This window comes from Amblyraja radiata, chromosome 20 (assembly GCF_010909765.2).
Source record: "Amblyraja radiata isolate CabotCenter1 chromosome 20, sAmbRad1.1.pri, whole genome shotgun sequence".
In the NCBI taxonomy this organism is placed as follows: domain Eukaryota; kingdom Metazoa; phylum Chordata; class Chondrichthyes; order Rajiformes; family Rajidae; genus Amblyraja; species Amblyraja radiata.
In genome coordinates, this window is record NC_045975.1 from 41,047,146 (window position 1) to 41,063,991 (window position 16,846).

Below are 16,846 nucleotides of genomic sequence, written 5' to 3' on the forward strand. Positions count from 1 at the left end.
GTTGTTCAGTTGTTTCAGACAGTCTGAAGGGTCACCTATATTTTGCAGAGATGCTGCCTGATCCGCCGAGTTCCTGCAGCACTTTGTATCTATCTCCGCTCTATAACCTTCAGTGTAAAGCAGCATCTACACCTCCCCCTGAACACACCTGATCCTGATCGTCTCACCAAAGGTTGCCTTTTAGGCTGACGTCAGTGAAGGGCGGGGCACGTGACGTCAGTGAGGGGCGGGGTACTCTACGTCACTGAGGGGTGGGGTTCGCGACGTCACTGAGGGGCGGGGTTCGCGACGTCACTGAGGGGCGGGGTACGTGACGTCAGTTCGGGGCGGGGTACGTGACGTCAGTTCGGGGCGGGACACGTGACGCCCAACGCCATCGTGGCGGGGCGGGGTCATGCGGCTGCGTGCTGACGTACATCCGTGCGTGCCCCCATAAGCGGCGCAGGCGCGGTGGGCTCTCTCTCTCTGTCTCCTCGCCGCCGCCGCCATGGGTCGCATGCACGCTCCCGGGTAGGGCCCGTAATCCCCGCACGCACCCCCGGTACATCCACACCCACCCACCCACACCGCCGCCGCCATGGGTCGCGGGATCACCATCACCATCCCCAGCCCCTCCTGCGCTCCGCTGCCCTGGGTCGGCCGGCAATGCAGCTCCCGCCCCGCGCTGCCGCCATGTTGGGGCCTGGAGCCTGGAGCCTGGGCCGCCCACACACGGGAGCCCGGGGCTCCACCTCGCCCGCGGCCCGGCCCGGCCCTACTCGCCGTGTCCCCGCGCCCTTTCTCCCGTTGCCGCCGCCGTGCCCGCACTGACCGTGTGTGTGTTTCCGCAGCAAGGGCCTGTCGCAGTCAGCTCTGCCCTACAGACGCAGCGTGCCCACGGTGAGTGTTTCCCCCGCCCGCTCGCCGCCTTTCTCTCCTTCTCGCACTTATACTGAATCACATTTACGATCACCCCCCAGATGCACAGGGCAGACAGTCTAGTTGCAGCAGCACAGCACGCTGCCGTTGTAGATCAGACCATGTGGAATATTCACTCATTCTGACCTCGTTACATTTGACTTTAACCTAAGATAATAAATTAGAAACGGTGCAGGCGAGATAGGCCGGGATAATAGAAAATAGACAATAGGTGCAGGAGTAGGCCATTCGGCCCTTCGCGCCAGCACCGCCATTCAATATGATCATGGCTGATCATCCCCAATCAGTGCCCTGTTCTTGCCTTCTCCCCACATCCCCTGACTCCGCTATTTTAAGAGCCCTATCTAGCTCTCTCTTGAAAGCATCCAGAGAACCTGCCTCCACCACCCTCTGAGGCAGAGAATTCCACAGACTCACCACTCTCTGTGAGAAAAAGTGTTTCCTCGTCTCCGTTCTAAATGGCTTACCCCTTAATCTTAAACTGTGGCCCCTGGTTCTGGACTCCCCCAACATTGGAAATATGTTTCCTGCCTCTAGCGTGTCCAAACCCTTAAAAATCTTATATGTTTCAATAAGATCACCTCCATTCTTCTAAACTCCAGAGTGTACAAGCCCAGCTGCTTCATTCTCTCAGCATATGACAGTCCCACCATCACAGGAATGAACCTTGTAAACCGACGCTGCACTCCCTCAATAGCAAGAATGTCCTTCCTCAAAGTAGGGGACCAAAATTGTACACAATACTCCAGGTGTGGTCTCACTAGGGCTCTGTACAACTGCAGAAGGACCTCTTTGCTTCTATATTCGACGACTCTTGTTATAAAGGCCAACATGCCATTCGCTATCTTCACTGCCTGCTGTACCTGCATGCTTACTTTCATAGACTGATGTACAAGGATACCCAGATCCCGTTGTACTTCCCCATTTCCCAACTTGATGCCATTTAGAGAGTAATCTGCATTCCTGTTTTTGCTACCAAAGTGGATAACCTCACATTTGTCCACATTAAACTTCATCTGCCCACTCCCCCAACCTGTCCAAGTCACCCTGCACTCTCACAGCATCCTCCTCACAGTTCACACTGCCACCCAGCTTTGTGTCATCTGCAAATTTGCTAATGTTACTTTGAATCCCTTCATCCAAATCATTGATGTATATTGTAAATAGCTGCGGTCCCAACACCGAGCCTTGCGGTACCCCACCAGTCACTGCCTGCCATTCTGAAAAGGACCCGTTAATCCCTACTCTTTGTTTCCTGTCTGCCAACCACTTCTCTATCCATGTCAGCACTCTACCCCCAATACCATGTGCCCTAATTTTGCCGACGAATCTCCTATGTGGGACCTTATAAAATGTTTTCTGAAAGTCCAGGTACACTACATCCACTGGCTCTCCCTTGCCCATTTTCCTAGTTACATTTTCAAAAAATTCCAGAAGATTAGTCAAGCATGATTTCCTCTTTGTAAATCCATGCTGACTCGGACCGATCCTGTTACTGCTATCCAATTGTTCAGCTATCTCATCTTTTATAATTGACTAGCTCTTCCCCACCACTGGTCTATAATTCCCTGTTTTCTCTCTCCCGCCTTTCTTAAAAAGTGGGATAACATTAGCTACCCTCCAATCCACAGAAACTGATCCTGAGTCTATAGAACATTGGAAAATTATCACAAATGCATCCACGATTTCTAGAGCCACTTCCTTAAGTACCCTAGGATGCAGACCATCGGTCCCTTGGGATTTATCAGCCTTCAGTACCATCAGTCTATCCAACGCCATTTCCTGCTTAATGTGGATTTCTTTCAGTTCCTCCGTCACCCCAGATCCTCTGGCCACTACTATATCAGGAAGATTGTTTGTGTCCTCCTTAGTGAAGACAGATCAAAAGTACCTGTTCAACTCATCTGCCTTTTCCTTGTTCCCCATAATAAATTCACCTTTTTCGGTTTTCAAGGGTCCAACTTTGGTCTTAACTAATTTTTCCTCTTCACATACCTAAAGAAGCTTTTACTATCCTCCTTTATATTCTTGGCTAGCTTACCTTCGTACTTCATCTTTTCTCCCCGTTTTGTCTTTTTGGTTATCTTCTGTTCTTTAAACATTACCCAATCCCCCCGTTTCCCGCTCATCTTTGCTACGTTGTACTTCTTCGCTTTAATTTTTATACTGTCCCTTGTCAGCCATGGTCGTCCCTTTCTCCCCTTGGAATCTTTCTCACTCTTAGGAATGAACTGATCCTGCACCTTCTGTATTATTCTTAGAAATACCTGCCATTTTTGTTCCACTGTCATCCCTGCTAGTGTGTCTTTCCAGTCAACTTTGGCCAGCTCCTCTCTCATGGCCCCATAGTCCCCTTTATTCAACGGCAAACACTGATACCCCCGATCTACCCTTCTCCCTCTCCAATTGTAGATTAAACCTGACCATGTTATGGTCACTGCCTCCTAATGGCTCATTAACCTTGAGGTCCTTTATCATGTTGCCTCGGCGAGTAAGTTGAGGTGAGTAAGATCGTGAGGAGCATTTAGTTTACAGATGCAACGTGGAAACGGGTCCCTTTGCCCACTATGTCCACGCCGACCAGCTACCACTAGGAGTAGTTTATAGAAGACAATTAACCTACAAACCTGCGCGTGTGGAATGTGAGAGGAAACTGGAGCACCTGGAGGAAACTCGCACTGTTCCACAACTCCATAGGTACTGTTGGCCAGCTGCTCTGCCACTGTATCTAGCAGACAAAGGGTGGGCTCTTGCTCCTGATTATATTCCCCCTTTGGGAGTCTTCTTTTCGTGTTGAAAACATGCTGGAATCCGATACAACCAGGGAATGTAGTCAAAACTCAAACTAGTCAATCAGGGATAAATCAGTTAACGTTTTGGGTCACAGCCCTTTCTCAGAAGAATGGGTGCCCCCAGCTCTGTTCTGAACACTAACCCCACCGTCTATCCCTTAGTGCCGTGGTAAAGATGTTATAAATCGATATGTGCCTGCAGTACTGCAGGTAATTGGTCAGGTATCTGTTATTGTCGGAACTCTATTACAGTTATATTCCCCACCCACGGTGTTCCATATGAATAACATGAATATCTTAACACAGTGCTGGAGTAACTCAGCGGCTCAGGCAGCATCATGGAAGGAATGGATAGGCAATGTTTTTGGTCTTCAGCCTAAAGAAGTGTCCTGACCAGAAGCATCACTGCCCATTCTCATCCACAGATGATGCTTGACCTGCTAAGTTACTTCAGCAAGTTGCCTGTGTTCATATGATGCCTTAAACTGGTTGGTCTGTCACATTAGTGACTTTTTTTGTGATTTTGTTCACAGTGGCTAAAACTCACATCGGATGATGTGAAAGAACAGATTTACAAGCTAGCAAAAAAAGGATTGACCCCATCTCAGATTGGTGAGTGCCTTTTTCAAAACTTGATTTACAACACAGTGTCTGCCCGCCACAGGATGTTGTCATTTATTGAGATGGCAGATTTGGCTTGAAAGGGCACGCAGTTTAGGACTTTTTTTTCAGTTTCAAAGAACGCGAGGTGGTCTTAATGAGGTTTAACTTTAAGGTGAGAGTGGCAAAGTTTAATAGAGATGTATGAAGGGCATGTTTATTTTGCATAGAATGGTGAGTGACTGGCATGTGGAGTGGGTGGTGGAGGCAAGTACGATATTGGCATTTAAGAGGATTTTGGATAGGCACATAGATATGGAGGAATGTGGATCATCCGCAGATAGATGATTTTATCTTGGCATCATGTGCTCCACTGTTCTATATTCTGAGCGTACAAAATGCTTGCAGTAAAAGTAGATCTGTGTGAAGTTATGCATTTTGATTTTAAACCTGAGAGCAGTATTTAATGTTTAAGAAAGAACTGCAGATGCTGGAACAATCAAAGGTAGTCAAAAAATGCTGGAGAAACTCAGCGGGTAAGGCAGCATCTATGGAGAGAGGAATAGACGATGTTTCGCCTATTCCTACTCTCCATAGATGCTGCCTCACCTGCTGAGTTTCTCCAACATTTTTGGTCTACCTAGCACTATTTAACTGCTGTTTAAAGGAATTGTGAAGTGCTGATGTAAGCACATCTGGCTTGCTTGCATACCGGCAGCAAACATGCAGGCTGTGCTCACTGTGATGACTGTTTCCAACCATTCGCAGTTTCCCCCAGAAAGGATGAGTCCACGTGTTGGTTTGACCTTCCTTGGATGTCTGAGTGAGCATGGAAATACACTTCCCTGAGAAGATGAGCAGCATATTTTCCCTATGAGACAAAGCAGGCTCTCAACGCAATCCCATTTTCCCCCTGGTGTGTATTGTTAACCTACTTTCTCAGGCATGATATTCTTCCGATTCTGGCCGGGGGAGTGTTATAAATGGCGGGAGCAGGTGGCGATTAATGGAGGTGCGGATTATGTGGGAGGTGGGAGGTGAGGTTACGGTGTGAGGTGAAGTTTAATGAGGTAGGAGGTTTATTTGAGGGGCGAGGTTTAGTGAGTTACTGTTTAGTCTAGGTGCGGTGAAGGCAAGGTATCGTCGAGGCAAGAGGTTTAGTCGAGGTGAGGAGAAGTGGGTGTCTGAGCTCAGGAAGGGAGCTGCTGAAGGAGACGAGACCACTGCCTTCTGTGGCAGAGAATTCCACAAATTCACAACTCTGGGTGAAAACGTTTTTTCTTCTCAGTGCCAGCCAAAGAGCCATTTCAGGTAACATTTTTTGTAAAGATTTTTTTAGCTGTTTGAGGTCCTTTATTGAAACATAAAATTATTACGGGATTGGACATGCTAGAGGCAGGAAACATGTTCCTGGTGTTGGGGGAGTCCAGAACCAGGGGCCACAGTTTAAGAATGAAGGGTGGGCCATTTAGAACGGAGATGGGGGAAAACGTTTTCACCCAGAGAGTTGTGAACCTGTGGAATTCTCTGACACAGAAGGCAGTGGGAGCCAATTCTCTGGAGGCTTTCAAGAGAGAGATAGATAGAGCAGAAGGGATATGGGGAGAAGGCAGGAATGGGATACTGATTGTGGATGATCAGTCATGATCACAGTGAATGGCGGTGCTGGCTCGAAGGGCTGAATGGCATACTCCTGCACCTATTGTCTATTTCATGAAATATATATCTTTTGGGGGCTATTTTACTGCTTATGTGTTAGAAAAATTCTAAGCTTCTGTTATGTAAACTACCAGCAGAAAGCAGAGAATCATTTTCAATTAATTGAAAATGCAGGATCTTCAAGGAGTGTTGCCCCTGCCGGGGGCCTAGGCAGCGTCCTGGATCCCTGGCCAATATTTCCTACTCTTTTTCTGGAGGCGAATATCATGCTTGTTTCTTTGGTGCACCCGACAGTCCTGTCCTAGTTCTCCCACCGCCCACATATATGAGCAGTAATTTAGCAGCCAATAAACCCATCGGTCGCAACAACATTGAGACGTGGGCGAGGCCGCAAAGACCCTGGAAGCTGCAGGGAGAGCATGCTAACTCGATCCAGGCCACACCAGCGTTTGGGTTGTGCAGATTTTTGAACCTAGGAGGTAGCTGTACTACATGTAGTTCCTCTGTGCTGCTCCTGAGGAACCTAATTACATGTCCTGTGTTTTTGGTATTGATATAAGATCGTCAGCCACAGGAGCAGAATTAGGCCATTCAGCCCATTGTGTCAACTTTGCCATTCAATCATGGCTCGTCTTTTTTATCCCTCCCCCCACACTCAACTCCATTCTCCTGCCATCTCCCTGTACACTTTGATGCCTGCAATCAACAACCTATCCATCACTGCTTTAAAAATACCCAATGCATTGGCCTCCACAGCCGTCTGTGTCATTGAATTCCACAGAGTCACCATCCCTCTGGCAAAAAAAAAATCCCTCTTCGTCTCCCTTCTAAAGGTACGTCCTTTTATTGTGAAGCTGTTAGTGTGCCTGGCTGGGAAGGGCATTGAGTAAGATCGGGTGAAGATGTGTTAAAAACGTTGCATTAATATTTTTCCAGGTGTGATCCTGAGGGATTCCCATGGTGTTGCCCAGGTGCGTTTTGTCACCGGGAACAAAATCCTCCGTATTCTGAAATCCAAGGGCCTGGCTCCTGACCTTCCAGAGGATCTGTACCACCTGATCAAGACCGCTGTGGCTGTCCGCAAACATTTGGAGAGGAACAGGAAGGTGATGATCTGGCACTGCTGGTCTCCAAGTCATTTGACGTTTTAATGATTATTTTTTGAAGTTGCTGCTTCCATGATCTGATACTTGCTTTATTGAACAATTATAGGGTCCCGAGTTTTGGTCTTAAGTCAACCCGATACATGTGTATGTTGACACCCCCAATAGTGGTTGTGTTAAATGAAAGTCAACCAGTGTAAGATGTAGCTTTTTTGTTTTTAACGTTTTTAATTAAGTTCCAAAGTGCGATCAGTCATAAATTTCTCTAATTTGTAGTTCATGTTATTTAATTTCCATTTTGATAAAATTGTAATTATGTAAATTTAAAAAAAAACAAAACGAATATAATCTACAAAATTAAAATTCAAATCTCTCGGGCCAAAAAAACGTCCAGTGCCCAGTGTTCCTGAGCATCGAGTGGTTTGGCCTGACTTTGTAGGGAGATTTGAGTTTTAATGTTGTAGATTATACTTGCTTTGTTTTTGTTGATTTGAAATTGAGTTTAGAGTTGCACAGCAGCTGCAGAGGTTGGCTCACGATGATGAACGCTTTATCCACCATTCGCAGTTTCCTCCAGAAAGGAGGTCTTCTCCTTTGTGTTGGCAAATCCTTCCTTGGATGTCTGAGTGAGCTACATGATTGGCCACTGTGCAAGTTCTTGCTCGATACGATCGAACTTTATTCATCCGCGGAGTTTAATTGTGTTCCCTATGGTGACTGATGAACAATTGCTTCTGCTCAAGCATTAGGCTCAAAACAGTGAACGGCAAGTGCTTGAATAACTTAGCAGGTCAGGCAGCATCTGTGGAGGACATAAATCAGTCTGAAGAGGGGTCCTGACATGAACCATTAACCTCCACAGATATTGCCAGATCCGCTGAGTTTTTCCGACACTTTGTATTCTAAGCAAGATTCCAGCATCTGCAGTTCCTTGTGTCTGTGTCGCTCTGAACTATGTTTTTGTTGCAGGATAAAGATGCCAAGTTCCGTTTGATTCTTATAGAGAGCAGAATCCACAGGCTGGCTCGTTACTACAAGTCCAAAAGGGTGCTGCCACCCAACTGGAAGTAGTGAGTATCCAACCCCACTGTCTTGCTGCCAGATCTGCTGCATTGAGTACCGGAGCTCGATGTGTAAAGGGGTGGATTAGCTCACAGTGATGACGGTTTTGTCCAACCATTCGCAGTTTCTACCAGAAAGGTTTTCCTTGCATGATGGCAACTCCTTCCTTGGATGTCTGAGTGAGCTAACACCTTTTGTGCTGCCATTTGTGTTGCTGGGCTTGTGAATTTGGTTTAACTGAGATTCTGGAGGTGCAGTAATTGCTTCCGTTTTGTTGTGTCCATGGGTCGGTGTGGTTTATCATTTGCAGGACTCAGTAACCTGGGACTGAGAATCTTCAGTTAAATAGCTCAGTTCCTGTGGGATTTTGGGTGAGTGAGTGGACCATCATACAAACCTGAGCCCCTTCCTTCATGAGACCCCAGTCTTGCTTTTTTGACCTCATGCCCAACTCCTTTACAAGTTTGTATTTGTGACAGAATTTCTTGGTTTAGGTTTATTATTGTCATGTGTACTGAGGTACAGTGAAAAGCATTGTTTTGCATGCTATCCAAACAGATCTGATACCACTGTACATAAATACAATCAACACAGACTCTAGTGTAATAAGTAGTGACTGGGAAGATACAGAGTGCAGAATATAGTACTCAGCATTGTAGCACACAGATTTCATAGGCAGAGTCCAAAGATTCAATGGTTTCTTTATTACTGTGTGCCAAGGTATAGTAAGATTATTTTTTTGATTGGACAAAGTCTAATGTCTGCGATGGGGTAGAGGTGAATCGGACAGCACCCTAGCTCATAGACGGACTGATAGCAGAGGGGAAGAAGCTATTCCTGAGTTTCATGGAAGTTGCAGTGGTTTCAAATGGTCTACATTCCGTGGCTGGGCAGTGAGTATTAGTTCCTGGAGAATTTTGGGTGAGCCGTGGTCCATGAGACAAGCCTTAGATCAGGGATGTTAATCCGTTCCTTCGTCAGTTCATTCTTGCTATATTTCTGCTCAAAATCCTTCACAAGTGCATTAGGGATAGATCTTTTAATTATCCATTGCTTTTGATGCAAATATGTAATATTTTTCCTTTCTCTCTGCAGCGAATCCTCCACCGCTTCAGCACTGGTAGCCTAAGGAGTTTCTTCATTTGCTCATCGAATCTTGTAACAAAAATAAAGATTCAATCATGTTTTACCCGTCTGTCTTGAGTTTTGACTAAAATGAAGGTGCTTTGGGATTACAACTATATAATGGTAATATAATCACAGGGTTTGCTACAAGTTCAAAACTCATAGAAGCAGAATTAGCCATTCAGGCGATCGAGTTTACCTCGCCATTCAATCATGGCTGATCTATCTTTCCCTCTCAGCCCCATTCTCCTGCCTTCTCCCCATAACTTCTGACACTTGCCAATCAAGTATTTGTCAATCTCCGAATACTCAATTATTCGGCCTCCACGGCCGTCTGTGGCAATGAATTCCACAGATTCACCTCCCTCTGACTAAAGAAATTCCTCATCTTTCTAAAGGTTTGTATTCTGAAGCTGTGCCCTCTGGTCCTAGGCTCTCCCACTAGTGGAAACATCCACTCTATCGAGCCCTTTTCACTATTCGGTGAGTTTTAATTTAGGTTCCCTCTCCTAAATTACAGCAAAAAACAGGCCCAGAGTCGTCAAAATGTTCATCATATGTTTACCCAATCATTCCTGGGATTGTTCTTGTAGACTTCCACTGGACCCTTTTCAATTCCAGCATATTCTCAGTTATGGGGCCCAGAACAGCTTGCAATTCTCCAAATGTGGTCTGACCAGTGCCTTATAGAGCCTCAGCATAACATCCCTGTTTCTATACTCTCCCCATTTAGAAAATAGTCTACGCAGGAAAATATTTTCTTACCAACAAAATGCATGCCTCCACACTTTGTTATGCTGTATTCCATCTGCCACTTCTTAACACACTCCCAACCTTTCCAAGTCCTTCTGCATAGACCCTGCTTTCTCTACACTACCTACAATTCTCATCCAAATCATTGATGTACACTGAAGATTAGTAGTCCCAGCATCAACTCCTGCAGAACTCTGCTAGTCAGTGGCAGCCAAAAAAAATGCCCCCTTTATTGCTGCTCTTTGCCTTCTGCTATTCAACCAACCTGATGTCCATGCTGGTATCTTCCCTTTAATACCATGGGCTCTCAACCTTAGCAGACTGACATGTGGCACCTTATTAAACGCCTGAAAATACAGGTAACATCCACTTACTCCTTTGTCTCCTGCTATTGACTTCCTTAAAGAATTAGAGTCATAGAGTGATACAGCGTGGAAACAGGTCCTTTGGCCCAACTTGCCCACACCCGCCAACATGTGTCAGCTACACTAGTCCTACCTGCCTGTGCTTGGTCCATATCCCAAACTTGTTAGGCAAGACCTCCCCCTCACAACACCGCTATTTTGTCATGTGTTTCTAAGTCCTTGAAAACCTCATCCTTATAAATCTTACCAGCTTGGTTGAGTTTGTCTTTGGGCTGGGTAAAGCTTGTAGGTGCCAAGTAGACATGGACTGCAGATGCTTGTTTACAAAAAAACAGCACTGGAATAGGCCCTTCGGCCCATAATGTGTGTGCTACGTATACCACAATTCCCTGCACTTCCATGCAACGATCCTCTAGCGGAGCAAGATAGACCACTCCTTCTAAATGCAAAGGGCTGACGTGCAGTACGCAACGGAGCGGAACGTGGGCCTTTATTTCATCCATTTCAGTAACCCGGCCCACAGTAATCAAAGTTGCGGGGGAACAGTTTGTGTTAATAAATTATAATTCTGAGAATGAGAAGATTTTTACCAAAGAACTTTTATTTTTACCAGGATGTTTCTGTAACCGGCTTCCGTCTCCGCACTAGTTATCTTTGCTCCGCTATGGGATCTTTGGTGCGGAGACGGAAGCCGGTTACGGAAATGGGGCCGAAAATTACCCATGAATCGGCTCATGACCGTACTACGTTTTTATCGTCGAGTGTTCTATCTTGCTTGCTATAGGATCTTTGCTTCCATGTGTCTATCTAAAGGCCCCTGCCACTAATGAGACACCACTGTCACTATCGTATTTGCCTCCACCACCGCTGGCAGCGTGTGTCCCAGGTCCACACTACTGGTGTTAAAAAATTTGAAAACATGCCCCGCATATCTCCATTATACGTTGCCCGTCTCACCTTATAGCTATGCCCTCTAGTGGTGATTCTTCAGTAATTGTCTACTTTTATGTCCCAATACTTTGATGCCGGATAGATGGAAAATCCGTAATTCTATACTATTTCTTCTTTTTCTATCTATGTTAATAAACATAATCCTGATAAATAAAGAGGAATAAATTGTTATATTGTTCGTTTTTTCCCGATGTTCGATGCCTACCCCTGGAAAACCCCATGTCCTGCTGGTTACGTAAAAATTCCAGTTGTCATATTTATTTGATGGGGGATCTATTTTTCAAGAAAACACTCTTAAACGCTAGGTATTAATCACTTAAATCTTTTTCACCCTTCAAAAATATGCCTCTTTTCTTGAGAAAATTTTAAATTAGTTGGTCATTTCCACCCTGGGAGAAAGGTTTGCTGCCTGTCCTTTTGTGTCAATCCTCAAGTCTACTGAGATTACTCCAGCATTTTTTATTTTTTTTGTAAACCCGCAACTGCAACTCCTTGTATCCAGTATCGCTGGAGGACATTATTAGGTGGCCTTTTAGTTCAGGACCTTTCACTGCAATTCTTGATAGTCTTGCAGGTAGATGCCCAGCACTTGGTTGAAGATGGGTGTTAATGAACTCGGGGGTACAGGTGGCATCTGTGGAGGGAATGGACAGACAATGTTTCAGGTCAGGACCCTTCTTCAGACTGATCTATTTTGCTCAAGATTCTGCAGTTCCTTGTGTTTCCAAATTAACATATAGTGGAAATACAAAACAAATGTACATGAGATTACCACTGATGTATCCTGATTGAAGTAATTCAGATAATGACACCTATAAGGTAACGCTGTTGTGAGGAAGAACACAACAGTGTCCTGATGTAGGGTTTCAAACCAAAACGTTACTTGCCCATTCCCTCCACGGATGCTGCATGACCTGTTGAGTTCCTCCAGCACTTTGTATTTTGACTACAGCTTCTCTGTCTGCAGTTATGAGTTAAGCCACAGGGTGGTGCTATGCTTCAAAAGGTCATTTTTTGCTCTTAATCTTTTTAGAGATACCACGTGGAAACAGGCCCTTCAGTCCCCGAGTCCACACCGACCATCAATCACCCATTTACACTAGTTCTATGCTATCCCACTTTCTCATCCACTCCCTGCACACTAGGGACAATTACTGAGGCTGATTAACCTACAATCCCGCACGTCTTTGGGATGTGGGACCCATCGGAGGAAACCCACGGGGAGAACGTGCAAACTCCACACAGACAGCACCCAAAGTCAGGATAGGAGCAGAGTCAGTGGGTCTCTGGAGATGTGAGGTAGCAGCACTACCTGCTGCACCGCTGTGAATTTCTTCCATTCTGTATTCATTACAACCTATTTATTCATTCAGTAGATGGAGATGCTGCTGGCAACTGCTGCATTCATTGCCAATTGTCAAATGCTTTCAATTACTGCAATCTTTATGAAGAAAGTACTGTAGTATAAAATGAACTGTAACCGGTCCACCAAGTCCTGCTGGACCTCCCAGTTGTTAACCACTTTATGTCCCTTTCCATATCGACCTTTCTGTCCTGGGCCCCCTCCATTGCCAGATTGAGACCACATGCAAACTGGAGGAACAGCACCTCATATATTCTGCTTGGGTAGCTTACAAATACAACCCAACATTGAAGGTAGACACAAAAAGCTGGAGTAACTCAGCGGGACAGGCAGCATCTCTGGAGAGAAGGAATGGGTGACTTTTCAGGTCGAGACCCTTCAGACCTTGAATTCTCCACTTTCAAGTAATACTTCCCGACCACACCCTCCCTCCCCCCCCCCCCCCACCCCGAATCGCATCATTTTCCCCACCATCTCACACCCCTTGCATCTCCCCCTTTCCCAAAGTTTCCTTGAGTAAAAGTTACGCTTAAAGTGGAACAAACTTTGCAGGTAATTCCCACAATGTCAAAGTGCAGAGAAAACTTTTGAGAATATTGCCAGGACTCGAATGCCTAAAGTACTGGGAAAGGTCTCCTTGATGTGTAGCTTTAAGGTGAGAAAGGAAAAGTTTAAAGGAGATGTGAGGGACAGAGGGTGGTGGGTGGAGGCAGATACCATAGTGGCGTTTAAGAGTCTTTTAGATAGCTCATGGATATGCAAGGAATGGAGGGATATACAGTACCATATGATACAATAGAACATTATTTATCCCAGGAGGGGAATTGATCCGCCAACAGTCAAAGAACATAAAATACATGAGACATGAAATTAAAGTGACGAGTGGAAAGGATTGGGGAGGCAGAGTGGAACACAGGCCGATAGAGGGGATTAGTTTGTAAAAACAAGGAACTGCAGATACCAGTTTATATAAAAGCACACAAAGAGCTGGAGGACTCAACGGGTCAGGCAGCATCTGTTCAGGGTTTGGATAATGGTGACATTTTGGGCCGGGACCCTTGTTCAGGCTGTAAACTCGTGCTGGTTTAAGAATAGGAAGGAAAGTTGTAATCAATCTGGTTCGGGTACCACACAGCGTACCATAATAACATGGATGTGTTTTGTCACATGATACAGTACTTAGTAATTTTATTATTAACTAGATCAAGTGGGGCCCGTTGGGTCCCGTCCCCTCAACGTGCGGGGGGGGGGGGGGGGGGGGGGCGGCCTTTGGCATCACACACACTGACCACCCCACACACTAAACCCCCCTTGATATTATATTAATATTATTCATTCGCTCCGTTCACCCAATCCCCCGCCCTATCCACACACATAACCCCCAACTGCGCAGGCGTGGCTAGAGAGGGAGGGGGTGGAGATTGAGGGGTGGGGGCGCGCGTGGCGTCACAGAGGAGGGCTGGTTCCCGAACGCAATACTCCTCCACTAACCCATAGGTCCAAATACTCACCACTCCCCAGAGAGGGAGGGGGTAGAGAGGGAGGGGGAGGGGGTAGAGGGAGGGAGAGGGGATAGAGAGGGAGGGGGTAGAGGCAGCACCTACCCAGATCGTATAGCAGCAGCCTCCCCACCAGGCGTCGGGCAGTGGACCCGAGCGAGGCTGCGGGCGGGCGTTTGTCGACGCGAGGCGGCGGGCGGGTGGTCGTCGTGCCGGGCCTCCCCACCAAGCGCCGGGTCTGAGCTATTGTGACGTCATCAGCCAAAGCCGCTTGGTTTTATTTTCAAAGTTATTTCAAATTCTTGAACATTTTGATTAATAACTCAAGAAATAATGCATGAAATTTTCAGATAAGGTGATTTTTAACTTCACGGCATAAATCTCTATTGGAATATGTAAGCATGTTACCTTTAGTGCATACTTTTTTCGAGAAGATGTGAATCACACACAAACACGCACACACATCAAGATCCGAGTTTTATAGTTATACTGGACCAAGTGGGACCCGCTGGGTCCCGTCCCCTCAACGCGCGTTTGCGGGGAGGGGGGGGGGGCCTGCGGCGTCACACACACTAACCCCCCCCTCTTGATATATTATTAATTCACTCCTTTTACCCCATCCTCCACCCTATCCACTCATGCATAGCCCCCAACTTTGCAGGCGTGGCTAGAGAGGGAGAGGGGAGGGGGTAGAGAGAGAGGGCAGAGAGAGAGAGAAAGAGTGGGGGCAAAGAGAGTGGCAGGGAGAGAGAGGGGGCAGGGAGAGAGAGAGAGAGAGGGCAGAGACAGGGAGAGGGCTGTGGTGTCACACACACTAACCACCCCCTCTTGATATTATATTAATATTATTCATTTGCTCCTTTTACCCCATCCTCCGCCCTATCCACTCATGCATAGCCCCCGACTGTGCAGGCGTGGCGAGAGAGGGAGAGGGAGGGGGGTGGGTAGAGAGAGAAGTCAGAGAGAGAGAAGGTAGAGAAAGAAAGAGAGAGAGAGGGGGCAGGGAGAGGGCAGGGACAGGGAAAGGTTGAGTAGGCTGGGGGGTCATCTTATTGGGGTGTATAAAACCATAGAGGAATAGATCGGGTAGATCACAGTCTCTTGCCCAGAATAGGTGAATCGAGGACCAGAGGACATACCTGTTAATTTACGGTGAAGGGGAATAGATTTAATATGAATCTGAGGTGTAACATTTTCACACAAAGGGTGGTGGGTGTATGGAACAAGCTGCCAGAGGAGGTAGTTGAGGCAGGGACTATCCCAACATTTAAGAAACAGTTAGACAGGTACATGGATAGGACAGGTTTGGAGGGATATGGACCAAACGCGAGCAGGTGGGACTAATGTAGCTGAGGCATGCTGGCCGGTGTGGACAAGATGGGCTGAAGGGCCTGTTTCCATGCTGTGTCACTCTATGACTTTATGACAGTTTTTTTTGGTAACTCTAACAACTATGAATAAAATGTATGGGCTTCATTAATGGTGGCACTGAAGTCTGAAGATGTGGAAGGAGATTGATTAAAATAGCAATAACTGGAGGAAGTAATTAAGTATTAGTTTATGAGAATTGCGTGGACATGCATGACATTTAATATGTCATATTGTGGTTGGCTGGTGCTTAACAGAAATGCTTGCAGCAAGATTATATCTCGGCAAATTAAATGCCTGAATATTTCCCAGTCTAGCTGTCTCCTGTGCAAATAAAGAATTTTAGCAGGAAGCCTTTGTTCGATTATTTGTATCTTGCCAAGCACAGTGGCACAGCTGGTAGAGTTGTTGCCTATCAGTGCCAGAGGCCCAGGTTCCATCCTGAGCTCGGGTGCTGTCCGTGTGGAGTTTGCATGTTTTCCTTGTGACCACATGGGTTTCCTCCCGGTGCTCTGGTTTCCTCCCACACCCTAAAGACGTGCGGAGATGTAGGTCAATTGCCCTCTGTAAATTGCCCCTAGTGTGTAGGGATTGGATGGGAAAGTAGGATAACATAGAACTAGTGTGAACGGGTGACCGATGGTAATAGCAGTGAGCACAGATACTGGAAAAACATATGGGCAGCACGCACGCAATGGGCATCAAGAGCTTGTATGTTCTCCCCGTGACTGCGTGGGGTTTTTTCTGAGATCTTCTGTTTCCTCCCACACTACAAAGACGTGTGGGTTTGTAGGTTAATTGGCTTGGGTTTGTGTACTTGTTATAAGTGTAAATTGTCCCTGGTGTGTGTAGGCTTTTGTTAATGTGTGGGGATCACTAGTCAGTGCGGACTCGGTGGGCCGAAGGGCCTGTTTGTGCATTGAATTTCTACACTAAAATAAAAAACATAGAACATAGCACAGTACAGCACAAGAACAGGCCCTTCAGCCCACAAAACCAACTTTTTTCTGCCTGCACACAATCCCTATCCCTCCATTCCCAGCATATCCATGTGTCCATCGAAAAGCTTCTTAAATGCCTCTATCATATCTGCCTCCACCACCACCCCTGGCAGCACGTTCCAGGCACCATCAGCCTCTGTAAAAAACTTGCCCCGCACATCTCCTTTAAACTTTCCACCTTAAGTCTATGCCCTCTAGTCTGACATATTTCTGCAGTTCTATAATATTTCTAAGAAAGAATTACACAAAGACAAACACAATATACACAAAACTACAGTTCTTTGTGA

General features: G+C 46.3%; 1 protein-coding gene and 3 non-coding genes across 4 annotated transcripts; all 4 read left to right on the top strand.

The window, feature by feature from the left end:
- The first annotated feature begins 371 nt into the window (after positions 1-371).
- rps13 (ribosomal protein S13) lies at positions 372-9,321 on the top strand. The gene is made up of 6 exons (XM_033038478.1): positions 372-510; positions 831-879; positions 4,244-4,322; positions 6,906-7,075; positions 8,042-8,142; positions 9,230-9,321. The coding sequence occupies exons 1-6, from the start codon at positions 488-490 to the stop codon at positions 9,261-9,263; spliced, it is 456 nt and encodes a 151-aa protein (XP_032894369.1). The 5' UTR covers positions 372-487; the 3' UTR covers positions 9,264-9,321.
- LOC116984871 lies at positions 5,047-5,137 on the top strand. The gene has a single exon (XR_004415147.1). It is a non-coding gene; the product is annotated as a small nucleolar RNA SNORD14 (small nucleolar RNA).
- Positions 7,606-7,702, top strand: LOC116984868. Its single transcript, XR_004415144.1, has one exon. It is a non-coding gene; the product is annotated as a small nucleolar RNA SNORD14 (small nucleolar RNA).
- LOC116984870 lies at positions 8,224-8,317 on the top strand. Its single transcript, XR_004415146.1, has one exon. It is a non-coding gene; the product is annotated as a small nucleolar RNA SNORD14 (small nucleolar RNA).
- Positions 9,322-16,846: the final 7,525 nt, after the last annotated feature.

Bases quoted from the DNA above. Each gene is read 5' to 3' on its own strand.
- rps13 (XM_033038478.1), top strand. From the start codon at position 488: ATGGGTCGCATGCACGCTCCCGG. The intron at 7,076-8,041 runs GTGATGATCTGG...TTTTTGTTGCAG, and splicing joins ATTTGGAGAGGAACAGGAAG to GATAAAGATGCCAAGTTCCG. The intron at 8,143-9,229 runs GTGAGTATCCAA...TTCTCTCTGCAG, and splicing joins CTGCCACCCAACTGGAAGTA to CGAATCCTCCACCGCTTCAG.